At 42.1% G+C, this 24,661-nt stretch overlaps 1 protein-coding gene across 2 annotated transcripts; it reads left to right on the top strand.

Moving 5' to 3' along the window:
• The first annotated feature begins 4,398 nt into the window (after positions 1-4,398).
• On the top strand, positions 4,399-24,442 carry ZNF471 (zinc finger protein 471). Of its 2 annotated transcripts, XM_043600054.1 has the most exons (5): positions 4,399-5,821; positions 6,252-6,342; positions 12,409-12,535; positions 14,263-14,352; positions 17,995-24,442. In XM_043600054.1, exons 2-5 carry the CDS (start codon positions 6,310-6,312, stop codon positions 20,007-20,009), a joined length of 2,265 nt encoding a protein of 754 aa, XP_043455989.1. In that variant the 5' UTR covers positions 4,399-5,821; positions 6,252-6,309; the 3' UTR covers positions 20,010-24,442. The 2 variants fall into 2 exon arrangements, with proteins under 2 accessions (XP_043455989.1, XP_043455990.1); XM_043600055.1 differs by lacking the exon at positions 4,399-5,821 and having other exon boundaries at positions 6,067-6,342.
• The last annotated feature ends 219 nt before the right edge of the window (positions 24,443-24,661 follow it).

Raw genomic sequence — 24,661 nt, 5'->3', positions numbered from 1 at the left:
CCAACTGCTGTGATTTTTAAATTCTGTAAAATTATCAGTAGAACTAGTTGCCCTTTCTTTTATATCCTGCCTGGGTAGTAAGTAGGTCACTGCTCCTCCAGATTCTTAATGTTTTGTGAGGTCTAGTCCTTGGAGTTTTGTCCAAGGCAAGGCTGATGGCTTTCCTCCCGGCCTGTTCTGTCACCTGACCCTACTGCAGAGGTTTGGGTAGATGCCACCATTGACAGATACCATACGCTTTCACCTAGCTGGACCATCAATGAATTGCACCCAGGCACTTCGCGTGGCGGGGAGGGTGGGGGGGAACCTCTGCGATTCAAAATCCTCACTGAGCTACTGGATCTTTAGGGAGAAGGATAAAGCTTCCCTGAAAGGGTGTCTGCCACTCCTTCACGTAAAACTGAGACAACGCTAGGGCCGGGTTGGCTCCACTCCTGAATGGACTATTTTCCTCTGGCCGGCAAAGCCTGTTGCGTCCCTCGCTTGCTAACCATTCAGTCTAAGTGGCCTTGGAATGAGGATGGGGCGTGGGGAAGGGGGGAATCCCCAGGCCGCCTTGCGAGAAAGCTCAGCTCCCAGGAGATGGAGCTGTTGTATTTGGCGCCTTGTCCGGCAGGTGGCGCCGCTGTACTGTGAAACTCACTCAGCACATTCTCTTTTCTAATGCGTCCGTTTTTTTCTTTCATCCAGGGATTTCATTTTGTTTTCTTTAGCTCACCTGGGAGGGGACAGGAGTCATCTCTACATGGGGTGATCTCCGCATCGGACAAGCTCTTTTGGTTCTTTGTGGGCATTTAGAATACACATAGAACACATCAATTTTTATTTTATTATTTTTTAAAGTTTTTATTTAAATTATAGTTAGTGAACATATAGTGTAATACTGGTTTCGGGAGTAGAATTTAGTGATTCATCACTTAAATGTAACACCCAGTGCTCATCTCAAGTAATACCCATTACCTATTTAGCCCATCCCCCACCCACTTCCCCTCTAGCAACCCTGTTTGTTCTCCTATAGTTAAGAATCTGTTTTATGGTTTGACCCTTCTCTCCTTTTATTTTCCCGTTTTTTTGTTTCTTAAATTCCACATATGAGTGAAATCATATGGTATTTGTCTTTCTTTCTTTTTTTTTTTTTTAATGTTTATTCATTTTTGAGAGACAGAGACAAAGCATGAGCGGGGAAGGGGCAGAGAGAGAGGGAGACACAGAATCGGAAGCAGGCTCCAGGCTCCGAGCTGTCAGCACAGAGCCCGATGCGGGGCTCGAATTCACAAACTGCAAGATCATGACCTGAGCTGAAGTTGGACCCTCAACCGACTAAGCCACCCAGGCGCCCCTGGTATTTGTCTTTCTATCACTGACTTATTTCGCTTAGCATAATACACTCTAGCTCTTGCAAATGGCAAGATTTCATTCTTTTAGATGGTTGAGTGACAGTCCATTGTATACATACACATCTTTTTTATCCCTTCGTGAATCGATGGACATTTGGGCTCTCTCCATAGTTTGGCTATTGTTGATAGTGCTGCTATACATAACAGTGCATGAGCCTCTTCAAATCAGTATTTTTGGATCCTTCACTGGGCTGTAGGGTAATTGTATTTTTTACTTTTTGAGGAACCTCCATACTGTTTTCCAGAGTGGCTGCACCAGTTTGCATTCCCACCAACAGTGAGTGTTAGAGGGTTCCCTTCTCACATCCTTGCCAACATCTTTTGTTTCCTGTGTTACAACACATCAGTTTAAAAAATTCATCCTATTTTATTTATTGAGTACCACTTTATGCTAGGAAGTGTTCTAAACAGAAGTAAAACAAACAGAACTATCTTCGTAGAACACACACACTAGGAAGAGAGACAATAAACAGATAAATGAGTAAATATATAAACTAACAAGTACAATAGCAATCACAAAGCATGACGAAAGGACATTAGATGGCTAGATGTTGCTATTTTCTCATTATACGCTAGATCAAGATCACTTTAGCTTTAATCCCCCTTGCAAACATTGCTTACATCCTATCAGTTGAATTTGGGCACTTTATTTTTCCTACGGAAATGCAGAAGCTGCCAGGAGATTAGCTGTTCTTTGATGGGAGCTTGAAGAAGGGCAAGGAGTAAGGGAAGGAGAGGGTAGTCTGGATGGAGGACTCAATGAGGAGACTTCCCCTCCTCCCCCCCCCCCCCATTTTCAGCACCCAGCACTGCCTCCTGCCATGGGGCTACATGCGAGGGCTTCTGAATCCAACTGTAAACGTTTTGAGTCCCCTCTCTGCCCAGGATTCCCCAGCACACTCAACTTTTTGAATCTGCAGTTTTATGCTTTCATCAAATTGAGAAAATTGTGGTCATTATGTTTTCAATTGTTGCCTCCTTTGGTAACTCTCTGGTGCTAACTGTTTTTCCTATTTTGTGCAGAGTTTATATTTTTTTTCTGCAGAATTGGCCCAGATAGTTGGATGCCAGAATCTCTGGAGGGTAGACCAAGATGTTGGGTAGTAGAATATATTGTTTTCTAATCCTAATGCTTTCTGTAGTTCTCCAGTAACAAATAACAGTATGCAATTCTCTGTGGTTCATATATCCTCACAGATATGAGCATCTCTGACCCCAGAAATGAATGACACTTACTCATCAAGCATCCATGCTACACCGACAGGAGGGTCAGTTGGCCAAGACTTGAGCTAGAAGTATACTAAGAATTTGCTTAGTATTCTAGATTTTGAGCACTTTTCTCATATTATTTGTGGCAATCAATAATTTTAACATTGCAATTATTTTATTTATTTTTTAATGTTTATTTTTGAGAGAGAGAGAGAGAGAGAGAGAGAGAGAGAGAGAGAGAGAATATACAAAGCAGGCTCCAGGCTCTGAGCTGTCAGCACACAGCCTGATCCAGTGTTCGAACCTTCGAACCACACGATCATGACCTGAGCCAAAGTCAGATGCCTAACCGACTGAGCCACCCAGGCACCTCTAACATTGCAATTATTAAAAATTGAACTAAAAAAAAATGGACTAAAGAAGAATGCTTTGTGATATAGAAAGGTGTTCACCATATAATGGAGGAAAATGTTACGGGAATTATGTACCATTACGGTCCCATTTTTCTAAATTGTTTATTTACGTATAGAGATCTCAACCGGGGTGTGAAAGGAAAATATGTTTTAAGCTACAAGCTACAAATGTTAATTGTGTTCACAGTAGTTCTGAGTTGTGGGATTATGGATGATACCTTCCCTCCTTTTTCACTCCTCTTTTCTCCACAGTAAACAGTCTAATTTCCTCCACTGTCTATCCCCCTGCCCTGCTGTTTCTCCATAGCCTTTCCCACCATTCGACATACTATTTATTTTACTAATTCATTTGCATATACCGTTTATTTTGCTCATTCACTTAAAAGTCAGATCTTAATTAAGAGGCCAGGGAATTTTGCCTGTTTTTTTCCCTGCTGTGTCCCCCTGCATGACTTCTCCTATAGTTTTTTTAGTCTCCCCCCACTGCAGGGGCCGCTTCCACTGTCAGGGGCAGTCTGGCTGCAGAGACTGCTTCCGAACAGTAAGAATACTGACTGACACGCCTGGCAGGAGAGACATTTACTAATTTGTCGTCGTCGTCACACTGGTGATAGGACACAGCCGGAGTTCCCGGACGCTGTTCTTCCCGTGGCAAAACTTAGTACAGGAAGAAAACCACGCCCCCACGAGCCAGGCTCGCGGGCCAAGCCCGGAGCCACCCCGCGCTCACACGGACAAGGCGCCGCATAGCAAAGTTGCCCTGAACGCGCCAGGGAGCCGGCTGCCACGCGGTAAGATAGCACGTGTGACCAGGTAACTAGGGACGCTTCCGGTCTCCAAGCCAGGGGAGGGGAAACGCGCGTGCCGCGCGCCTGCGCACTCTCCCGCCCAACTCCGCCACGGCCCCGACCCCCCGGGCCACGCCCTCCGAGCACGGAGGCGCTGGAAGGAGGCGTGTACGCTCGGCGCTCTGCTTCCTCCCCGAGTAGAAGGACACGCCCCTCCGCCAAGCCCCGCCCCTCCCCCGCTGCTCGGGCTCCGCCCCCTCGCCCCGCCAGCCTCGAGAGTTTCGCCGCCTGCGCGCTCGGAGCCCTGGCGTTTGCCACTGAGGCGCCTCGGCCGAGAGCGGTGGTTTCCGGGCGGAGACCGGTGGGCTGTTCCGGCGGGTCAGGAGTCGGAGGCCGGGGGCCGGGCAGGTGGGGCGGGCCGCCCTGACCGCGACGGCGGAGCCTGAGTCCGGACGCCGCTGCGGAGCGTCCCCCGTGCCGACTACATTTCCCAGAGGCCCGCGAGGCGGGTGCGCGGAGGCCGAGGCTGCGGGGCGGGGGCGTGTGCGGGACGCAGAGAGGCCGGGGGGCGGGGTGTGCGCGCGCGTGGGGCCAGCCGGACCCGCCAGGCCCGCGCGACAGGGGTATGCTGGCGGGTGTGTGAGACAAGTGAGGTGCGAGCGTGTGGAAAGTGAGCTCTCGTGCGAGCCTCGAGGAGAGACTGAGTGGGATGAGTGTGAGCTGCCAGAGACGGTGGGAGGTGTGTGTGTGTGTGTGAGAGTGTGAGCTGCCCGAGATGGTGGAAAGTGTGAGTGTGAGCTGCCCGAGATGGTGGGAGGTGTGTGTGTGAGAGAAAGCATGAGGTGCGAAGAGCATGTGGGTGTGAGTGTGTGAGACTGCAGTATGTGTGTTTGGCCTATGAGGTACGAGTGTGTGTGTGTGTGTCTGAGTGTGAGAGCGGGCATTCCGTGTTTAGTGTGTGTGAGATGCGGGGGGAGGGGCGCAGTGACAACTGGAGAGAGCAGGGCGTGTTTGTGTCGTGTTAAAAAGAAAGCCCCGGGCCCAAGTTGGCACCACTTAGGCCGAGTCCCCAGATGGGCAGTTAGTTAATACCCAACCTAATTGCAGGTTCAGCCTACCCGAAATGGACTTTTACCTGGCCAGTCAAGAATTTTCTGGATGGTACCAATGAGGCAGTCTGTCGCATGGGCCCTCTCGCTCCCACAAAGGAAGAAGAGGTCATCTGCGTGAGACCCCCTCCGCCTGAAACAGTCCTTTCCTTTTTGTTTCTGATAAAGTCCTGCCCCACCTCCTTCCCATTGAAACACCGGTTTTGTACAACTGGTCGGAGCTCCCCTCCACTTGCAGGACGCCATGTAGCCTGTTCTGGAGCCAATTAGAAATTTACACTTTACCCAGTTGAATTTTGTTCTTGAACAGTACCTGCATGTGACAGGAACCCAGGAGTCTTCGAAGGAGTCCACTGAGAGAGTGTGTGTGTGTGCGTGCGCGCACGTGCGCGAGCGAGCCTCGAGTGGGAGAGACCGTCATGTTTGTGTGTGAGAGGAAACCTAGTGGTGTGGTTGTGTGTGAGACCAAAGCGAGCAGGGGGGAGACCACGTGAAGCGTCGATTGTCCCCTGAAGGCCTGCAGGGCCTCTCTGGGACCGTGGTGTATGTGACCGCATTTGAGGTGACTTCCTCGGGATGTGGGTTCTTGGGATTCTGTCCTCTGTGGTCAGGCAGTGGGTGAGATCCCGTGTCCGTGTTGGCGCGTCACCCTGTATGCTCAGAGCTGGCCCCGAGTGACTGACGTGTAGGGGGACACTACTGGGAAGGTGGATAGCACGACCTTCTTGATGTGTGTTGGGATTTGGTATTGTGTGTTGCTCAGGTGACACTCCTAGACCAGAATTCCCTGCTCCCCGTTCAAGAATTCCAGTAAAAAGCAATAGGTGGGGTGACTGACCGGAGAAGGAGACACCCTCAGTTCTGGGTGCCAAAAAGGAGGGCACACGAAGGGACCGAAGGCGGAGGTGAGAGTGAAGCTGGCAGAATGGGACGCTAAAGGGACCATTGTCCCATGGAGGGAGGCAGGTGAAGCCTGTGGGGGTTTGGGTGGAGGGCCTCCGGTGCACTTAGGAGTCAGATTTTCAGACTGTAGACCATGTCAAAGCATGAAGCAGAGATACAACAAGGGAAAGGTCTGCCTCTACCTATAAAAATAAGGCCAAAAAAATAGGAAGGCAACTTTTAGGAAAAACATTAAATTTAGGGCCTTGAGCATAAGAGAGACATTTGTAAGTTACGGTCCTCTGTGGCCGCAGGGTGCCTGGAATCTCCGGGTTATTTGGGCGGAGGAATCACGGAGAGCAGGGAGGAAGAAGAGGAAGACAATTTTCAGGCTTATGATTCTGAGAGTGCAGAGCAGGCCTCACCTTCTCACTCCCATTTCTGTCCCTCCAGCCCTGTCCTCTGGGACACTGCCGTTCTCCAAGAGAGAAGCCAGGAAGGGAAGGCAGAAATGACTGTTGAACTAGTGAAAGCCATATCCCAGGTTAGTTACTTCCTTTCTCATCCGAGGAAGGCAGTCTTATTCTTTAGGATTTAATAATGCCTCTTTTCTTTTGAAAATTCCCTGATTCACAGCGGCCTTGAAGGGCCTGGTTCCCACTTTTCCCAGAGGGCACTAACTCAGCGTGCCTCTTCAACTCTTCAATCTCCTGTTAATCCATCTTCAAATCTAAGCTTCCATTATTGCATTTTTAGTTTTAGAATGTCTATCTGATTGTTTAATGTAATTCCCCATTTTCTGCCCAAGTTCAACATCTTTTGTATTAATTCCTTAGAAATATTAATTCTTTTGCCATACTTGTCAGATAATTCTGTCATTTGGATCTCCTGTGAGTTTCTTTCTGTTTTCATAATTTTTTTTTGACATTTATGTATTTTTGAGACAGAGAGAGACAAAGCATGAACAGGGGAGGGTCAGAGAGAGGGAGACACAGAATCTGAAACAGGCTCCAGGCTCTGAGCTGTCAGCACAGAGCCCGACGCGGGGCTTGAACTCACAGACCGCGAGATCATGACCTGAGCCGAAATCGGCTGCCTAACTGACTGAGCCACCCAGGTGCCCCTCTGTTTTCATATTTTTTTCCTCTTGATTTTGTCTCATGTGTGTCATTATTTTGGGTTAAGTGCTAGACTTTGTATATTAAAAAATCTTAGAGATAATTTGAAGCTTTGACATCTTCCTCTTGATAGTGTTCACTTTTTGGAAATAGATTTTAAAAGTAAACTTTATTTTTTATAACAGAAAAAATGCGAAGACAGTACTAGGAGCATCCAAACACCACAGTCAGCTTCCCCTGTTATTAGCATCTTACATTAGTTAGTATGGTACATTTGTTACAGTTAATGAACCAATATTGGTATGTTGTTATTAACTAAACTTCATGCTTCGTTCAGATTTTCTGTTTTTATTTAATGTATTTTTTTTCTGTTCCAGGATGCTACCCAGGAGACCACATTACATTAGTAGCTCTATCTCCTAAAGCTGCGATAGTTTCTCATACTTTCCTTCTTTTCATTGACCTTGTCAGTTTTGAGGGGTACTCAGGTATTTTGTAGAATGTCTCTCATATCTGCTGTTTTTTTGCATGATTAGACTGTAGTAATATATTTTTTGAAGGAAGATCACAGAGGTAAAGTTCCATTTTCATCATATATCAAAGGTTTACGCCATCAATGTGATGAATTACTGTCTCTGATTACTTGGTGGAGGTAGTGTTTGTCAGGTTTCCCCAATGTAAGGTTATTCTTTGTTCCACTTTTTCATACTGTACTCTTCAGAAGGAAGTCACTATGCGCACCCCACAGCTAAGGAGTGGGAAGTTATGGGGGCTCCTGGGAGGCTCAGTCGGTTAAATGTCCGGCTGTTGACTTTGGCTCTTGACTTCAACTGAGGTCATGATCTTGTGGTCTGTGAGTTTGAGCTCCACATCAGGCTCTGTGCTAACAGCTCAGAGCCTGGAGCCTGCTTCGGATTCTGTGCCTCCCTCTCTCTCTGCCCTACCCCCGCTCATGCTGTGTGTCTCTCTCTCTGTCTCTCTCTCTCAAAACTAAATAAACTTTAAAAAAAAAAAAAAAGAAGCAGGAAGTTGTGTTCTCTCTCGAGAGTGGAGCATCTGAGTAAATGATTTGGAACCCTTCTGTATCGGACATTTGTCTGTTCTCCTCTACTTATTTATGCAGTCACTTATTTGTATCTGCGTAGACTCATGCATATTTATTTTGTACCATAGGTTGTAAACCAATACTACTTTATTTTGTTGTTCACATCATTCTAGCTTTGGCATTAGGAGCTCTTTTAGCGACTCCTGTGTCCTGGTGACACACCCTGTCGTTGCGGGGTATTTTTTGTGTGCTGAACACTGACTTGGATGCTGCATATCTAGGTTATCCTGTATCCTTCCACACGAGTCCTACAGTGAGCCACTTCTCCGTGGGGGGGATGGTTCACTTTTGCTTCAGGCACACAGCTGTGCTAAGCACAACTCAGTCTAGGCATGAGCTGAAATGCTGAGAGGCAGGGGCTCAGTCCTTCTGAAAGCTGCGTTGTTTCTGGCTCACCATCGATTCTGGGGTGTAGTCCTTCCTTTGGGCTCTCAACCAAAAGCGTGGGATGTTTACCAGAACCTATGCTTGGCAGATTATAGTAACCTGTGAGCAGTCTAGATTAGCATTTATTGTTGTTTCTCCTCACATGTCAGTCTTGAGTCCTTAACTTGTCAGCTGTGAGCATTTTATCAAGCTACTTCTGCTTGGGAAGTCTGAATAAAATCTCACTGGGTATCCTAATATTGGAGATTGTGGAAATAATTTATGGTATAAAGCATGTTTGGGGAAATCTTTGCCTTGTCTCTGGGCATTTATGGTATTTTATAATGTGGAAGGGCTAATCCTCTTCCCATTACTCCTTCAGAATTCTCTTGACTGTTACTTATTTTTAAGTTTATTCATTTATTTTGAGGGTGAGGGGGAGAGAATCCCAAGAAGGCTCCGTGCTGTCAGCACAGAACCTGACACAGGGCTCAAGCTCACAAACCGTAAGATCATGACCTAAACTAAAATCAAGAGTCGCACACTTAAATGACTGAGCCACCAGGTGTGCCTCTTGACTGTTCTTAGAAGTTTATTTTTCTAGCAAATATTAGAATCATGCAGTTTTTTTTAAACTGGTTACTTTAGAGTTATTTAGCAAATACTTAAAAAAAAATTTTTTTAATGTTTATTCATTTTTGAGAGACAGAGAGAGACAGAACCTGAGTGGGGAAGGGGCAGAGAGAGAGGGAGACAGAGAATCCGAAGCAGGCTCCAGGCTCTGAGCTGCCAGCACAGAGCCCGACGTGGGGCTCGAACCCACGAACTGGGAGATCATCACCTGAGCCGAAGTCGGATGCTCAACTGACTGAGCCACCCAGGCAGCCCCGCAAATACTTTTGACCTTGTCCATGTGAGATAGTCTTTCAGATTCTGGCAGTGCAGCAAGAAACAACAGAGACTGTGTCCCTGTGGAACCTCCATTCTAGAAGGGGAAAAAGAATTTGTATACGTTAAATAGTGAAATGTGCAGGTCTTTATTTGGACATAGGTTTTCATTTTTCATGGGCAGATTAATCTGGGAGTACAATTTCTGGGTCGTACGGTAAATTCATATTTGAATTCTTAAAACAAATGCTAAACTTTTTCAAAGTGGCTGTGCCACTCTGCAGCCTCAGCAGCAGTGTGTGAGGGCTCCCAGTGTTCCGTGTCCTCTCTAATGTTTGTTACCTGTTTTAGTAGCTTAATTTTATTACTATCTGTTGGTTACTTGTAGATTTTCAAATAGATAAGGTTTTAAATTCATCTTTTTGTAGTTTTGAAGTGCTCTGAATCCTGACCAGAGAATAGCCTGAAAATTTTGGCGTTTCAAATTTGTGAAGGCTTTTGTTGGCCTAGTATATGGCCAATTTTTCTTTACTGTATATTGGGGTATACCAGAAAGCTAAAAACTGCATTACCCAGGCTTCTTTGCAAATACCGTTCTATATGTGACTTATATATGCCAGGCAGAGGCTTCCAGTGTGATATATGGAAGGCAGAAGCCAGCAACAGGAAGCAGTGGTTAAGTTCAGGGAAATAGGATTTTATAGCCAACATGTTGGCACGTATTGACAGATATGGCCGGTATTGGCAGGGGATTTGGTTGTTATGGGGCAGCACTGGCTGAAGTTCCTGCTGGTCTAATCCTAGCATGTTATATGCTTAGCTGTGGGTGACACTGGAGAATGGGATTTTGGAAAAATACCATCTTGGTCTAATTGGGCTTTTCTTCTTCTTTGTAGCAGGCAAACCTCATTCTTTAGTCCTTCTGGAAATCCCATATATTATTGGATACTTTGCAATAAATGTGTTACTTCTTAAAAAAAATTACAGGCTCTTCAAATGCTGTAAATTAGAATTTCATTGAATATAAGATAATCAGTAAAAAATTAAGTGCTGGACATATGTATATGTAAAGATATCCATATAAACATTGGGAAAATAATTAACCAGGAGTACCAGGATCACAGCAATCCAATTTATTCTTTTGGGGAATAACCAAAACACCCATTTCCTTTCTAGTGACCAAATTGTACCAAATATTGGAAAAAATGTGACCACTTTTTGCTTGCATTGATAAATTCATGTGAGTGAATTTGATTTTATAGAAACATGTGAAATGATAGGTATCAGCCAAAATGGTAGCCTCAGCTAACTAGAAGGTGCAAACCAGAATTCAGGAAAACCAGTAGCTCAAGGTGAATCTTAAATTGTTAATACTGGAGCACCTGGCTGGCTCAGTTGGAAGAGCATGTGACTCTTGATCTCTGGGTCATGAATTCGAGTCCCAGATTGGGTATAGAGATTACTTGAAAATAAAACAACAACAACAACAAAATGTTAATACCTTTATGTGAAAAATATATGGAACATTTTCTCAACTGTGTGTATATCTTCTGAAGTCCCATACATTGAATATCTCCGTATCATACCTTTCTTTGTTTACTGTCAAAAAGCGAATTAAAATGTTCTGTGCATAGCTCCGTATATAGTCAGTTACCAGTGTCTCTGGTAACTTTGCAAATCAGGCATTGAACATGAAGATTTTTATTTCCTTTCTAAATTTTTTTTAACGTTTATTCATTTTTTTTAATTTATTTTTATTTAAAAAAATTTTTTTTTTCAACGTTTATTTATTTTTGGGACGGAGAGAGACAGAGCATGAACGGGGGAGGGGCAGAGAGAGAGGGAGACACAGAATCAGAAACAGGCTCCAGGCTCTGAGCCATCAGCCCAGAGCCGGACGCGGGGCTCGAACTCCCGGACCGCGAGATCGTGACCTGGCTGAAGTTGGACGCTTAACCGACTGCGCCACCCAGGCACCCCTAACGTTTATTCATCTTTGAGAGACAGAGAGAGATAGAGCATGAGCGGGGAAGGGGCAGAGAAAGGGAGACACAGAATCCGAAGCAGGCTCTAGGGTCTGAGCTGTCAAGCACAGAGCCCGGTGAGGGACTTGAACTCATGAACTTAAGATCATGACCTGAGCCAAAGTCGGGCGCTCAACTGACTGAGCCACCCAGGCGCCCCAAAGATTTTTATTTTCAATGGAAATAAAGTTGAAGATGAAAAATGCCCGTAATATTTTTAAAAATTCCTTAGAGCATGCTGGTGATTGTAACTGGATGTTAATTTTTTCTCAACGCATTTTACTCTTTAAGAAACGAAAAATTGTATTTATCTGATTTCGTTTTGATATTGGCTAAGTATATAGGTTTATTGTACTCAGACTCAGTGTACAAATTGGATGTGTTGTAGTCTTATGTTGGGCGATCTCATACTACTACCCAATTTACTCTGGTATGGCATGTCATGCTAGTTCTTAATGACATAGCATGAGAAAATTGCATTCTGATTATATTCATTATTTTTATTGCATAAGAAAAAATAAAATCAGGCCTTGAATTTCAGTTCAATGCCCCTTCCCTTCTGAAACATTAGGGTCCCATTGAGTACCATTTGTAAAATATCAACTTAGATATTCCTTTTTTGTTGTTTTTAAAGGTTCAACCACAGATGTAGTCATTCCTTGAGGCTCTTATTTAGTGCCCTATGGCCACTTATCCGTATTTCCCCATGCCGAGAAATGGGTTAGCATCCTTTTATACAGTGCAATTTATCACTTCAGTAACTACTATTTTAGGTTGGAGCTTCATGTTATGATGGTTTAATTTTTCTTTCTCCCCCAAGGGCCATTGCTCACATAAAATAGGAACAATTTAAAACTTCAACTTGTATTTATGCATGAAAATGAACATCAGTTAATCAAGAATGTATTTGTATCAGGACGCCTGGATGGCCCAGTCGCTTAAGCATCTGACTCTTGATTTTGGCTCAGGTCATGATCTCGCGGTTGGTGAGATCAAACCCCGCATCAATAGTGCAGAGCCTGCTTGGGGTTCTTTCTCTCTCTGTCTTTGCCCCTCCCCCTCCTTTCAAAATAAATAAACATTAAAAAATTGTATTTGTGTTATTTCAGGACTTGGTGACATTCAAGGATGTAGCAATAGACTTTTCTCAGGAGGAATGGGAATGGCTGAACCCTGCTCAGAGAAGTTTGTACAAGAATATGATGTTGGAGAACTATCGGAACCTGGTATCACTGGGTAAGAGTATTTTTCCTTCTTCATAATTTAGAATTACATTAGGGACTCTTTACATTTGTATTTATTATTAAAAAAATTTTTTTTAACTGTGTGTAGGTATATTGAAATCTAAGAAACAGAGGACATTCAGGGATTAATGAAAATTTCAGATTAAGTCAGTGGATTTGATATGTATCACATAGTCCATGAGTGTGCCCTTTAGTCATTTGGAAACACAGGGCACGATGTGACTTTTCACTGGTCTCCTGTGCTGCCTTATTTCTTCTCTCCTACTGTACTGTTGTTATTCCCATTTGAGAGTAATGAGGTTCACCAAAAATATAGCTAATTATTATAAATTTAGAATATGGATTTTTAAAAACTATGTTTTTATAAACTGGCAATAAGTCAAACTGGTGAGACACAAACCATGAAAGTGGCTTCAGATATTCTTAGGGAAACTTACTTGAATCCTTCCCAGCTCTGGGGCCACCTCATTGTCTAGACTAGCTTTCTCTCTCTTTTTTTTTTTTTATTTAAGTTTTTAATGCTTATTTACTTTTGAGAGAGAGACAGAGACAAAGCACAAGCGAGGGAGGGGCAGAGAGAGAGAGAGGGAGACACAGAATCCGAAGCAGGCTCCAGGCTCTGAGCTGTCAGCACAGAGCCCGACGCGGGGCTTGAACTCATGGACCGTGAGATCATGACCTGAGCCGAAGTCGGACGCTTAGCCAACTGAGCCACCCAGGCGCCCCTAGACTAGCTTTGTGTTCTCTAAAAGGCCTCCTTAATCCTGGCTTGTGGTTCACCACGCTTCTTGAAACTAAATGTATGTCTTTTAGCAAATTTGAGTAATTGTTGACTTGCTTCAAATATTTTTTTTCTGTTCTCTTCTGGTATTTGAATTACAAATATGTTAGAATCTTTTATATGATGCCCTAGGTGACTGAAGATCTGTTCATTATTTGAAGTCTTTTCTTGTTTGTATGTCAGATTAGATTAGATAATTTATATTGACTTCAAGTTTATTGACTCTTTGTGTATCTTCTTCAATGTCTTATTAAGCCAACGTAATGGATTGTTAAATTTCAGATAGCATATTTTTCAATTCTCAACTTTCCACTAGGTACTTTTTTTATAATTTCTGTTTCTCTGCTGAGAAATTCTGAGCATATTTTCATTTACATTTTTGGGTATAGATAAAACAGTGGTTTTTAAATCCTGGTCTACTAATTTCAACATCTGTGTTATCACTGCTTAGGTCTTCATTAATTGCTTATTTTCCTGACTGTGATTCACTGTGTCCTCTTTCTACTTACGTCTAGTAATTATGGATTTTATCTCAAACACTATAAATAACACATTATAGAGACTGTAGGTTCTGTTATATTCTTCTGAAGAGTTTTGTGTTGTTTTTTAAAAGCAGTTAACTTGACTCAGACTCCAAACTCTGTCTCTAGAGGCTCTTTATAGTACATCACTTATTGGGTGTCTGATGATCCTGTGAAAATGCTGGGTAGCATTTCTGCCCCCAGCCCCTTAAAAATTGTTTAACTTTTATAGAGTTGACCGTTGGCAGTCCCACTAGACTATGCCAGAAGCTTTATGTATTCTGTCTTTAAAATGTGTTTTACTCTTTCATCTAGTCATTTGTGCTGTCTTCTTCCATCAGTATTAAGAAACTGGCTTATAGTTCTGAAATACCCAAACCATGGCCAGTTTTCATGTCTTCTTTTTTCTGTATGCAGGACTTTGCCTCTCTAAGCCATATGTGATCTCCTCATTGGAGCAAGGGGGAGAGCCTTGGGAGATAAAGAATGGGATGACAGAAAGCCCAGGTGAGTGTGGGAGAACCCGGTAGGGGTATCTTTTCTAGGTAATGGCTCAGCTGTTTTCCAACGTGGTACTTTTTCCTTTCATCTGCTTCTTAGAAATTCTTCTCAAGCCTTCCAAGCCTGAGGAGAAAACGGAAACTTCACTATGTGGCCTGGGCTCCCCAAACATCTTCTCTTCCACTTGGAGGTATCTCTTCTCTCTAATAAGCTAACTCATTTTGCAGAAATCTCTCCCCAGCTCTTTCACATCCCCTCCTTCCTTTTGCCATGTGACTTATACAAGCTTGTCTGTTTCTTAAACCTTACTTAACTCCCAAATTAGGTCTGCTTAAAAATCAGAACATATGCTACTCCTTTCAATCTTTCTTTGCCTTCTTGTCGCAAATGGGAAAGACCAGCCCCTACCAGCCCTTGTGTAACCAGCTCCATCCTACTTCTCTGACTTTATCCTCTAACACTTTTTAGCTTTTTCACTGTACATTAGTGCAAAGCTTTCTAAATGAGGTGAGGTGCCCAGATGTTCTTCAAGTGCATTAAAGGTATGCCAGCATACCGAATCTCTAAGCCTTGAGAGACCAGGTGAGGCAGAGACATTCTGAGTTCCAAGTTTGCTTGCTTCTGGGTCACAGGCAGTATCATCCTTTGGCCTCTGTGTGTCTTACAAATGTCAATAAGTGCCTGACGGTACAGTTGAGAAGCACTGCTCTTACCCAGTAGCACCTTTTCAGAACTTTCCACGCTCTTTACTGATTCAGACTTTTGGATTTCCTGTTTTCTCTGCCTAGAATGCTCTTCTCTTGGCTCTCTGTCCATGCTTGACTATCAGACCAGAGCTCAAAAACCATCTCATCAGGGGCCTTCCCTAACCACCTTATATAATGAACATTCCCTTATTCCAGCCCAATTACTTTCTACCAAGGTACTGTTTGTTTTCTTTGTAACACTCAGGAGAGGCTGTAATTAACCTGTTTATGGTTTACACGCCTATTTTCTGCCTCCCCCTCTCAACTGACAGTTCACAAAGACAAGGGAATGTTCAGATCATACACGGTAGTTAACACCTTTATGAGATTCTCCCTTCACTTCTTTATTTGATCTTCACGTCTTGCGACGATTTGGATCCTAGACTTCCAGGGTCCTCCAAATACCCAAATATTGGAAGAGAAATTAGCCCTGCTTAGACACACTTTATACTTTGGTTGTGTGGGAACCTACTATCAGCTTTAAATAGGGAAATAGAGGAACTTTCTGGATAAGAGGTAATAATTGGCCTTATGAAGAATAGATGAAGAAGGCGGGGAGGGGGGGGCGGCCTGGGTGCCTGGGTGGCTCAGTAGGTTAAGTGTCCAGCTCTTGATTTTGGCTCAAGTCATGATCTCAAGGTTTATGAGACTGAGCCCTGCACCAGGCTGTGTGCTGACAGTGCAGAGTCTGCTTGGGACTCTGTCTCTCGTGCTGTCTCTCTCTCTCTCTTTTTTCTCTCAAAATAAATACATATTTTTTAAAAAAAGAAAGAAGGAAAGGGGATGAAGCCTATAAATTTGGTGGGATATTGAGTCATGGTATAGATTTAAGTATTATTAAGTGAACAAGATACCTCAGCATCTGTGTTGAGAAAGGCCAAAAAGATAAGGGACAGCCATGGCTCCCCATGGGAGGTTGGTGTTGAAGACTACCTTCCTGGGAAGAATCAGTGATGTCTCCAGTTTTCTGTTTCTCTGTCCACTGTTGCTCCCCTCATTTGTTTATGGAGGAAAAACCATAGATGATTGGTTCATTGAACCTTCAGGTGTCAATTCTAGAATTACCAAAGCCTGAGTATTCCTGATATCAGTAGTGACCTGGGATAGGAAGCTTGTTAATACCGTAAAGTCCTTCTTAACTGAGTTAGCAGATTTGATCTCTCCTGTCTCTGAACTCTTATACCAATTTTGCTTTTTACCACATGGGCTCTTGATATTTCATATTGATATTTCATATTTTCTTCTCAAGTTACTTTCTTTATTGGTCTTGCCTTTCTTTCTTTTTTTTTTTAAGTTTATTTTTTTGACAGAGAGAGAGACTGAGTGCAAGGAAGGACAGAAAGAGGGAGACAGAATTCGAAGCAGGCTCCAGGCTCTGAGCTGTCAGCACAGAGCCCAACGCACAGTTCAAACTCAGTCAACCACAAAATCATGACCTGAGCTGAAGTCAGATGCTTAACTGACTGAGCCACCCAGGTGTCCCTGGTCTTCTCTTTCTCATCACTTTCTATACTACTCAAGAACAGCTTGTCTTTTATTATGTTCGTGTCCCTAATGCTTGACACATAGAAAATTGCTTCAGGGAGCGTTGGATTAGTCAGTCATTTGCTATGGATAAGTTACGAAAGGAAAGCACTTTCTCTTTTGCCCTTTTCTGATATCAACCTTTCCCCTGAAGTTTTCTCTTAGTATCATCTCTTCGATACAAATTTCCTCTTCGTATATTTATTGAGAACTTCTATATGCCTGAGTTTCTGTGACAGATGTTAAGCGGCTTAGTAGCAGTATTTAAAGCATGCATATTCCTTCCCTGAAGCTTATATTCTAGCTTGCAAAGCAAGAAACTTATTTTAAGTGGCAGTAAAAAGAATTAATAATAGTGATACCCAGGGGCGCCTGGGTGGCTGAGTCGGTTAAGCATCTGACTTCAGCCTAAGTCATGATCTCGCGATTTGTGAGTTCAAACCCCACATTGGGCTCTGTCCTGACAGTTCAGAGCCTGGAGCCTGCTTTGGTTTCGGTGTCTCCCTCTCTCTCTGCCCCTCCCCTGCTCACTCTTTGTCTCTCTCAAAAATGAACAGATGTTAAATAATAGCAATACCCACCTACATGTCATTGTAAAACTAGTTTATTCAGAAATACTTATGGTGGGACACCTGGGTGCCTCAGTTGGTTAAGCATCCAACTCCTTATCTCTGCTCCAGTCTTGATCTCAGGGTTGTGAGTTCAAACCTTGCATTGGGCTCTGCACTGGGCATGAAACCTACTTTAAAAAAAAAAAAAAAGACTTAACCCCATTAAGATGTGGCCTGAGAAGTGAGAATGAGTAGATGAGTGGAAAAATGCCTTAATATGGAGTCTCAAGTTCAGGGCTCTCTGAGAAATGCAGAGTTCACTATTGAACCATGTAGCAATGGTACACACAAACACTATTTTCTGGTTATGAAAAGATTAGGATTTCCCTAAACCCCAAGGGAAGTCATGAAGCATGAGGTATTTGTGGTCAGTCGCTGGGAATCTATAGAGATTTTTGATCAGCAGTACTTATGTGATGATACTGGTATTTAAACAAAATTAACCTACGTGTATATGCAAGTCAACTAGAAGTAGGGAAGAATACAGGAATGGTATTTAATTTACAGTAAGTCATGTTAATGCAGAATAAAATATTGTCATTGTAGCCTACTGCTCCAGGACTCCATTACCTTCATTTAATTTTCTTAATCACCTTTTCTGTGTTTCCCTGAGCTCTTGAGATCTGCTTGCATATTTTTCAGTTGATGTTCCTGTGCATAGCACATTTTGTGGGGTTCACTGTTTTGGAATCCCCTTGTCCTCATTAAATGTTTCCTTTGTTATATCCCATGAATAAGGAAACACTTGCTTATTTGGTATCTTTCAGATTTGGAATCTATGTATGAGACACACGAATTATCTCTGAAGCACTTCGTGTATGATGATGTGTTAATGGAGAGAATTACAGGCTATGGACTGGAGCATTCCACTTTCAGCAAAAACTGGAAATGTGAAGATCTTTTTGAGAGGCAGTTGGTAAGTCAAGAGACATTTATCAGGCAAGAAGTAATCACTCATAACAAAATCCTCACTGAGGAAATAGATCACAAATGTAACAAATCCAACAAATTTGTCCATCTAGACAATGTAGAGGAAAATGTTTATAACCATAAATCAGATAAAAAAAGCTTTTCTCAAAGGTCCATGGTAGTAAAACCCAAGAAAGCATATTCAGGAAAGAAACTTTTTAAATGTAATGAATGTGAGAAAACCTTTACCCACAGCTCCTCCCTTACCGTTCATCAGAGAATTCATACTGGTGAAAAACCATATGAATGTAAAGAATGTGGGAAAGCCTTCAACCAGAGTCAGCACCTTGTTCAACATCATAGGATACATACTGGAGAGAAACTCTTTGAATGTAAAGAGTGTAGGAAAGCCTTCAGCCAAAACGTGCACCTTATTCAGCATCAAAGAATTCACACGGGAGAAAAACCGTATAAATGTACGGAATGTAGAAAAGCCTTCAGCCAACCTGCACACCTTGCTCAACACCAGAGAATTCATACTGGGGAGAAGCCATATGAATGTAAGGAATGTGGGAAAGCCTTCAGTGACGGCTCATCCTTTGCCCGGCATCAGAGATGTCACACCGGCAAAAGACCTTATGAATGTATTGAATGTGAGAAGGCCTTCCGGCAGAACACGTCCCTTATTCGTCATTGGAGGTACTACCACACTGGGGAGAAGCCTTTTGATTGCATTGATTGTGGGAAGGCTTTCAGTGATCACATAGGCCTTATTCAGCATAGGAGAATTCATACTGGAGAGAAGCCCTACAAATGTAAAGTGTGTGGAAAAACCTTCAGTTATGGCTCATCCCTTACTGTCCATCAGAGAATTCACACAGGAGAGAAACCTTATGAATGTGTCATCTGTGGGAAAGCCTTCAGCCATCATGCCTCACTCACACAACACCAAAGAGTGCATTCTGGAGAGAAACCTTATAAATGCAAGGAATGTGGGAAAGCTTTTAGACAGAGTATACACCTTGCTAGTCACTTGAGAATTCATACTGGTGAAAAACCTTATGAATGTAAAGAATGTGGAAAAGCTTTCAGCATTAGTTCACAGCTGGCTACTCATCTGAGAATTCATACTGGAGAGAAACCTTATGAATGTAAGGAATGTGGCAAAGCTTTCAACCAGAGGGCACACCTTGCCCAACATCATAAAATTCACACAGGAGAGAAACCTTATGAGTGTAAGGAATGTGGCAAAGCCTTCAGCCAGACTACCCGCCTTATTCAACATCAGAGAGTTCATACTGGAGAGAAACCCTATATATGTAGTGAATGTGGAAAGGCTTTTAGTGACAGCTCATCCCGTTCTCAGCATCGGAGACTCCATACGGGCCAAAGGCCCTATGAATGTGTTGAATGTGAGAAGGCATTTAGAACAAAATCCTCCCTTATTTGTCATCAAAGATGTCATACTGGGGAGAAACCTTATGAATGTAGTGTATGTGGTAAAGCCTTCAGCCATCGCCAATCTCTTACTGTTCATCAGAGAATCCATTCTGGAGAAAAACCGTATGAATGTCAGGAATGTGGGAAAACCTTCAGCCAGATTGGACACCTTAATCTACACAGAAGAATTCATACTGGAGAGAGGTCTTATGAATGTAAGGAATGTGGGAAGGTCTTCAGACAAAGTGCACACCTTACTCATCATCAGAAAGTTCATGCTGCAGAGTCCTCTCAGCCATGCAGCTCTTCCCCACCCCAAATCTCACCAAGCCCTGTGGATATATCTGCTAGATATTTTTGGAATTCATCCACTTTCAGTTCTCATTGCCCTAGTCCAAAACACAGTCATTTCACGTGGACTATTCCAGTATAAAAACTATTATTCCCTTCAAGTTCATCCTTCACAATATTGCCATGGTGGTCTTTTAAAAATGTAAATGTAATTAAACGACCCTCCTCTTAAAACCCTGGTTATGAAAATGTAAACTATTCGATGTGTATAAAGTGCTTAGCATAGTGCCTGACCCAGAGCAAGTAGTACTTGGTAAATGTTAAGGCGGTGTCATTAAGAGTCTGCTTAAAATTATTTTTAAACAGTGAACTCTGGAAAGCAGTATATCAGTACTAGGAGATTATGATAATTTTGGAACTGAAACTATATCTTAAGGTGGATAGTGAGGATTAGCACGTAGTGTTTTTAAAGTTCAATGTCCTAACAGAATAGCATAGTGGATTTCTTGTGCCTCCAAATCTGTATTCTTTGTTGCTGCAGAAATTCAGTGTGACCTGATACATAGAATATGTTTTAGGAAGTGTCTAGAGCTCTGGCTAATACTGAAACAAAAGAATTAGAATTCACTGGTAAGAAGTATGACTGTGTTTAATCAAGGCAAAAAATAAAAATTCCTTAATACTGAAGACTTAAACAGTAGAGACCTTGAATAATCTAGCCTATTTTAAGATACCTGGGTTCACAGATTAATTCCAAACTTTCAAGGAATCACTAATTAAACTGTTGTAGACTATAGAAAAAATATTTAAAATGCAATACTTTGAAGTGTTTGGAATCCTTCTTTCATGAGGCTAGTTCAATTCTGATATCAGCTTCCCCCAAAAATGAAATGATAGATTAATTTACTTATGGTTCTGTATAGAAAAGAAATTATTTTTTTATTTTTGTAAAAAAAAATTTTAATGTTTATTTTTGAGAGAGAGAGAGAAAGAGCAGGGGAGGAGCAGAGAGTGAGGGAGACCCAGAACCCGAAGCAGGCTCCAGGCTCTGAGCTGTCAGCACAGAGCCCTATGTGGGGCTTGAACTCACGAGCTGTGAGATCATGACCTGAGCCATGAAGTTGGATGCTTCACTGACTGTGCCACCCAGGCACCCCTAGAAAGGAAATTATTAATTTCAACTGAAGGAGACCGGAGGTTCTGAATAAATGGAGATCCATACATGTTTCTAGATGAAACTTTCAATATTATAAAGATGTCTACATTCACTCAATTCCAGTCATGATTACTAGGATATTTTTTACATTGACAGTTTTGTTACGAAAATCATGCACAGTGGTAAATAGGCTAGCATCACAGGAAACTTTATATACCCATGAATTCAGTTTGTTGCAAAAGTTGTATTGTTTTAAGTTTCTGTTTATTTTTAAGTGATCTCTACACCCAGTGTGGGGGACCCCGAGATCAAGAGTCACGTGCTCCTCCAAAGGAGTCAGCCAGGCGCCCTGCAAAAGCAATATTTTTGATACATCGCTGGGGGAGATGGATTATTATAGATGGTGTTTGGCAGTTAGTTATCCAACTGGAAGTAAAGTCAAATCCACATTTTACTCCTTACAGAGAAGTTCACTGAATATGGATTAAAGATGTAATAGGAAACACATTTTAGATTTTAGAAGGGACTATAGAATATTCGTAACCCTTTGAGTTCAGGGAGACTTGGTAAGGTGGATACAGAGTCCAGAAGTCATGAAAAGAGGGTGACAGAAAGGAGCACATAAAAGACGTAGAGCTTTTCCATGGTACAAGACACTATGCTAAGTTAAAAGGAACATGACGGGTTGGGAGATCTTTAAACATATACATGTTATGAAGGCCATAGCCCTTCTAAAAAAGTGCTGTTGAGAAGCAGCAAGGATAAGAAACAGTCTGACAAAGCACATCAACAAGCGACTCACAGATGGTGAAAATGAAATCGTCAAATAAAATCGTGGAAGTTCCTAACTGCAACAATGATCACATAAATTGAAATTTCAAAAAGCCCTTGACACCAACATAAACCAGCCCCGATTTTATGGATAATATCCAGTACTGTTGCAGATGTGAAGAATGTATTTTTATATATTGGGAAAATAAATTGATTAAAAGCTATCTTCAGAGCTAATTTGTTACCCGTCAGCATTTTAAATGTTGACTAATCCCTGCTGCATTTCTAAATCTAGGAATTTATTTTCTTGAAAAGCACAAGTGCAGAAATACAGATGCATATGCACATTAATTATAGAATTGGAAGAAATTTGGAGCAGCTTAAATGTCCAGCACTAGTAAACTAGTTACCTAATCAGTTAATTTATAGAAAATTCAGTAGGTTATATAGTTACTGAAAAGAATGGGGTAGATTTTCATACAGAAAGACCTCTTATAATTTACTAATTGAGGGTGTGATTTTCGTAACTATAATATAATTGCACGGTTACAAATACCTAAAATTTATAAAGTTAAAATCATGAAAAAACATACATATCAGATACTTTTGTCTGCAATACGAATTGAAGCCACACCCACAGAAATACATGTAGACTTTTCCTCTGATGTCATTAAGTGAGGTTTCGTTTGTGTTGCCATTTGTACCTAGTTTTTAATCCAATCAGAAACTCGCTTTGGGACGCAGGACACAGTGGAGAATGAGTCATCCTTTGGCCACAACTTGTGTTCCTGCCTCTCTGATGACTAGAGCAGGACGTGCTTCGTGTTCTTTCCACATTGTTTGCCACTAGTAATCTTGCTTTCACTTTAAAATTATATTCAGTTCTTTTGCTGTCAACCAAAGAAACCTAACCAATACAGAAGTTGGTGTCCTTGAGTGGGTTTCAGGCAAAACATCCTCAGCAAATGTGGGTTATTATGAAAGTTTGGTTATCGGATGAAATGGAGCGAAGGATTAGAAGGCCCCTATTCGTATTTTGTGCTATGCAAGAAGCATGCCTTGACAGCAACAGTAAGACAGCTCGTCAGCTGTGTCTAGATTATTTTTAGACCAATCAAAAGGACAAAAAGTGCCAGTTGAAGGGGTTTGGATGAGGTTCATGCATAACGGAATTGGAGAAGATAAAGCAAAAGAAATAATGACTTAAATTTTTGCTTTAAGGCATGGACTAGAACACCAGCCGTTTTGCAATAGACTTGAAAGCCTTCCTTGTAGCACTCTGGCTGTGATTGCTAAATATCAAAGAATGAGCTGTAACGCCAAGTGAATTCACAATTTTGTCAGATTTCCTAAGGAAAATGTTTGGCACTCATGAAGGACAGTTGGTATACTGGTTGTAAGAATGATGGTTTGTGGGAGAATTTGGGGATTTTAAAACTCTTAAGCCCCTAAGAAACCTTAAGGAACCATACCAACTCATTACCCTTTGCCTGAGATCACTGTGGATGAAGCCTGACCTGTTTCCCTTTTAGCTCACCAACACTGTGGCTTCATTGATTTTAAAAAGAAACAAACAAACAAAAAAATCTGATTCTAAAGTGGCCTAGAGATATATAGAAGAAAAGAGGTTAGAGAAGGGTTGAAAGACTCCCGAAAGTATCAATGTTTATTATCAGAATCTACAAGATGTTTGCAAAAATGGGTTTTCATAGTACTTGACCTCAGACGTTGGAACAAAATTTTGAACTGCGTTGTATTTATGGGTAGGTACGTCGGGTATTGTATATTTGATGTCCTAATTTGTGCAGTTTAGTGTTTTTCTCTTAATTTTCTGTCTACATAAATGCAAATCTATTAAATCCTGACCAAAACTAAATGATATTTAAAGCCAATAAATGATCTTGCCTGATAGACAGGAAGGAACTGGAAAATTTGGGATGCTGAATTTGCTTTCTCATGTCTGAGTTTCTCACTTACCTTGTCATTAGGCTCCCTGAGACAGGGCCAAAATGCCTTTCCTTGAATCTGTGCCAGGAGGAAAGCATCACTATTTCTTTACTCACTGTCCTTAAGATGTCTGGCATCCTGGGAAGGGGGGATGCTCTTAGAAAGGGATTTCTTTTTTTTTTTAATGTTTGTTTATTTTTGAGGGGGGCGGTCAGAGGAGAGAGGGAGACACAGAATCTGAAGCAAGTTCCAGGCTCTAATTTGTCAGCACAGAGCCTGACACGGGGCTTGAACCCACGACCTGCGAGATCATGACCTGAGCTGAAGTCTGATGCTTAACCGACTGAGCCACCCAGGTATCCTGAGGGATTTCTCATCTCTAGCAAGTGGAGCAGCCCAGGGATCCTGAGCCCCAGCAGCAACTCACCAGAGGCAAAGTGGTTGATTCAGTGGTGTGCTTGGACAGGCTCATTCTGGCTTGCAAGAGTTAATTGTTATATGTTTAGACATTTTGTGAACTGGTTGTTAAAAGGTGTATATGTGTGTTTATATGTGTGGGTGTGTAGAAATATATACATATAAATACACGTTTGTATTAGGTAATATATAACATGTATATATTGTATATATATGTTTATGGGTTATAGTATAAATTTATACTATAATGGACAGATTATAATAAAAGCACAATAGTTTGCAAATAGTTTTGAGCATTTATTTACATATTTTATGTATGACTCACATTTGTAGGGGGGACACACCATATAATAGTTGCTGCTGTGCCTCTCTCTCCAACTCTGCATTCAGTGACAACATGCTGGTAACTTTAACTCAAGTATGATGGGAGTACTTAATAGCATACACTATAAATCAAGGCTTGTCAACTTTAAAAGGTAATAGAAAATGTTAGTCACTCAGGT

The sequence above is a fragment of the Prionailurus bengalensis genome, chromosome E2, assembly GCF_016509475.1.
Source record: "Prionailurus bengalensis isolate Pbe53 chromosome E2, Fcat_Pben_1.1_paternal_pri, whole genome shotgun sequence".
NCBI lineage: Eukaryota > Metazoa > Chordata > Mammalia > Carnivora > Felidae > Prionailurus > Prionailurus bengalensis.
Note: the sequence above shows the minus strand (reverse complement) of the source record. Positions and strands in the feature narration are given on the sequence as shown.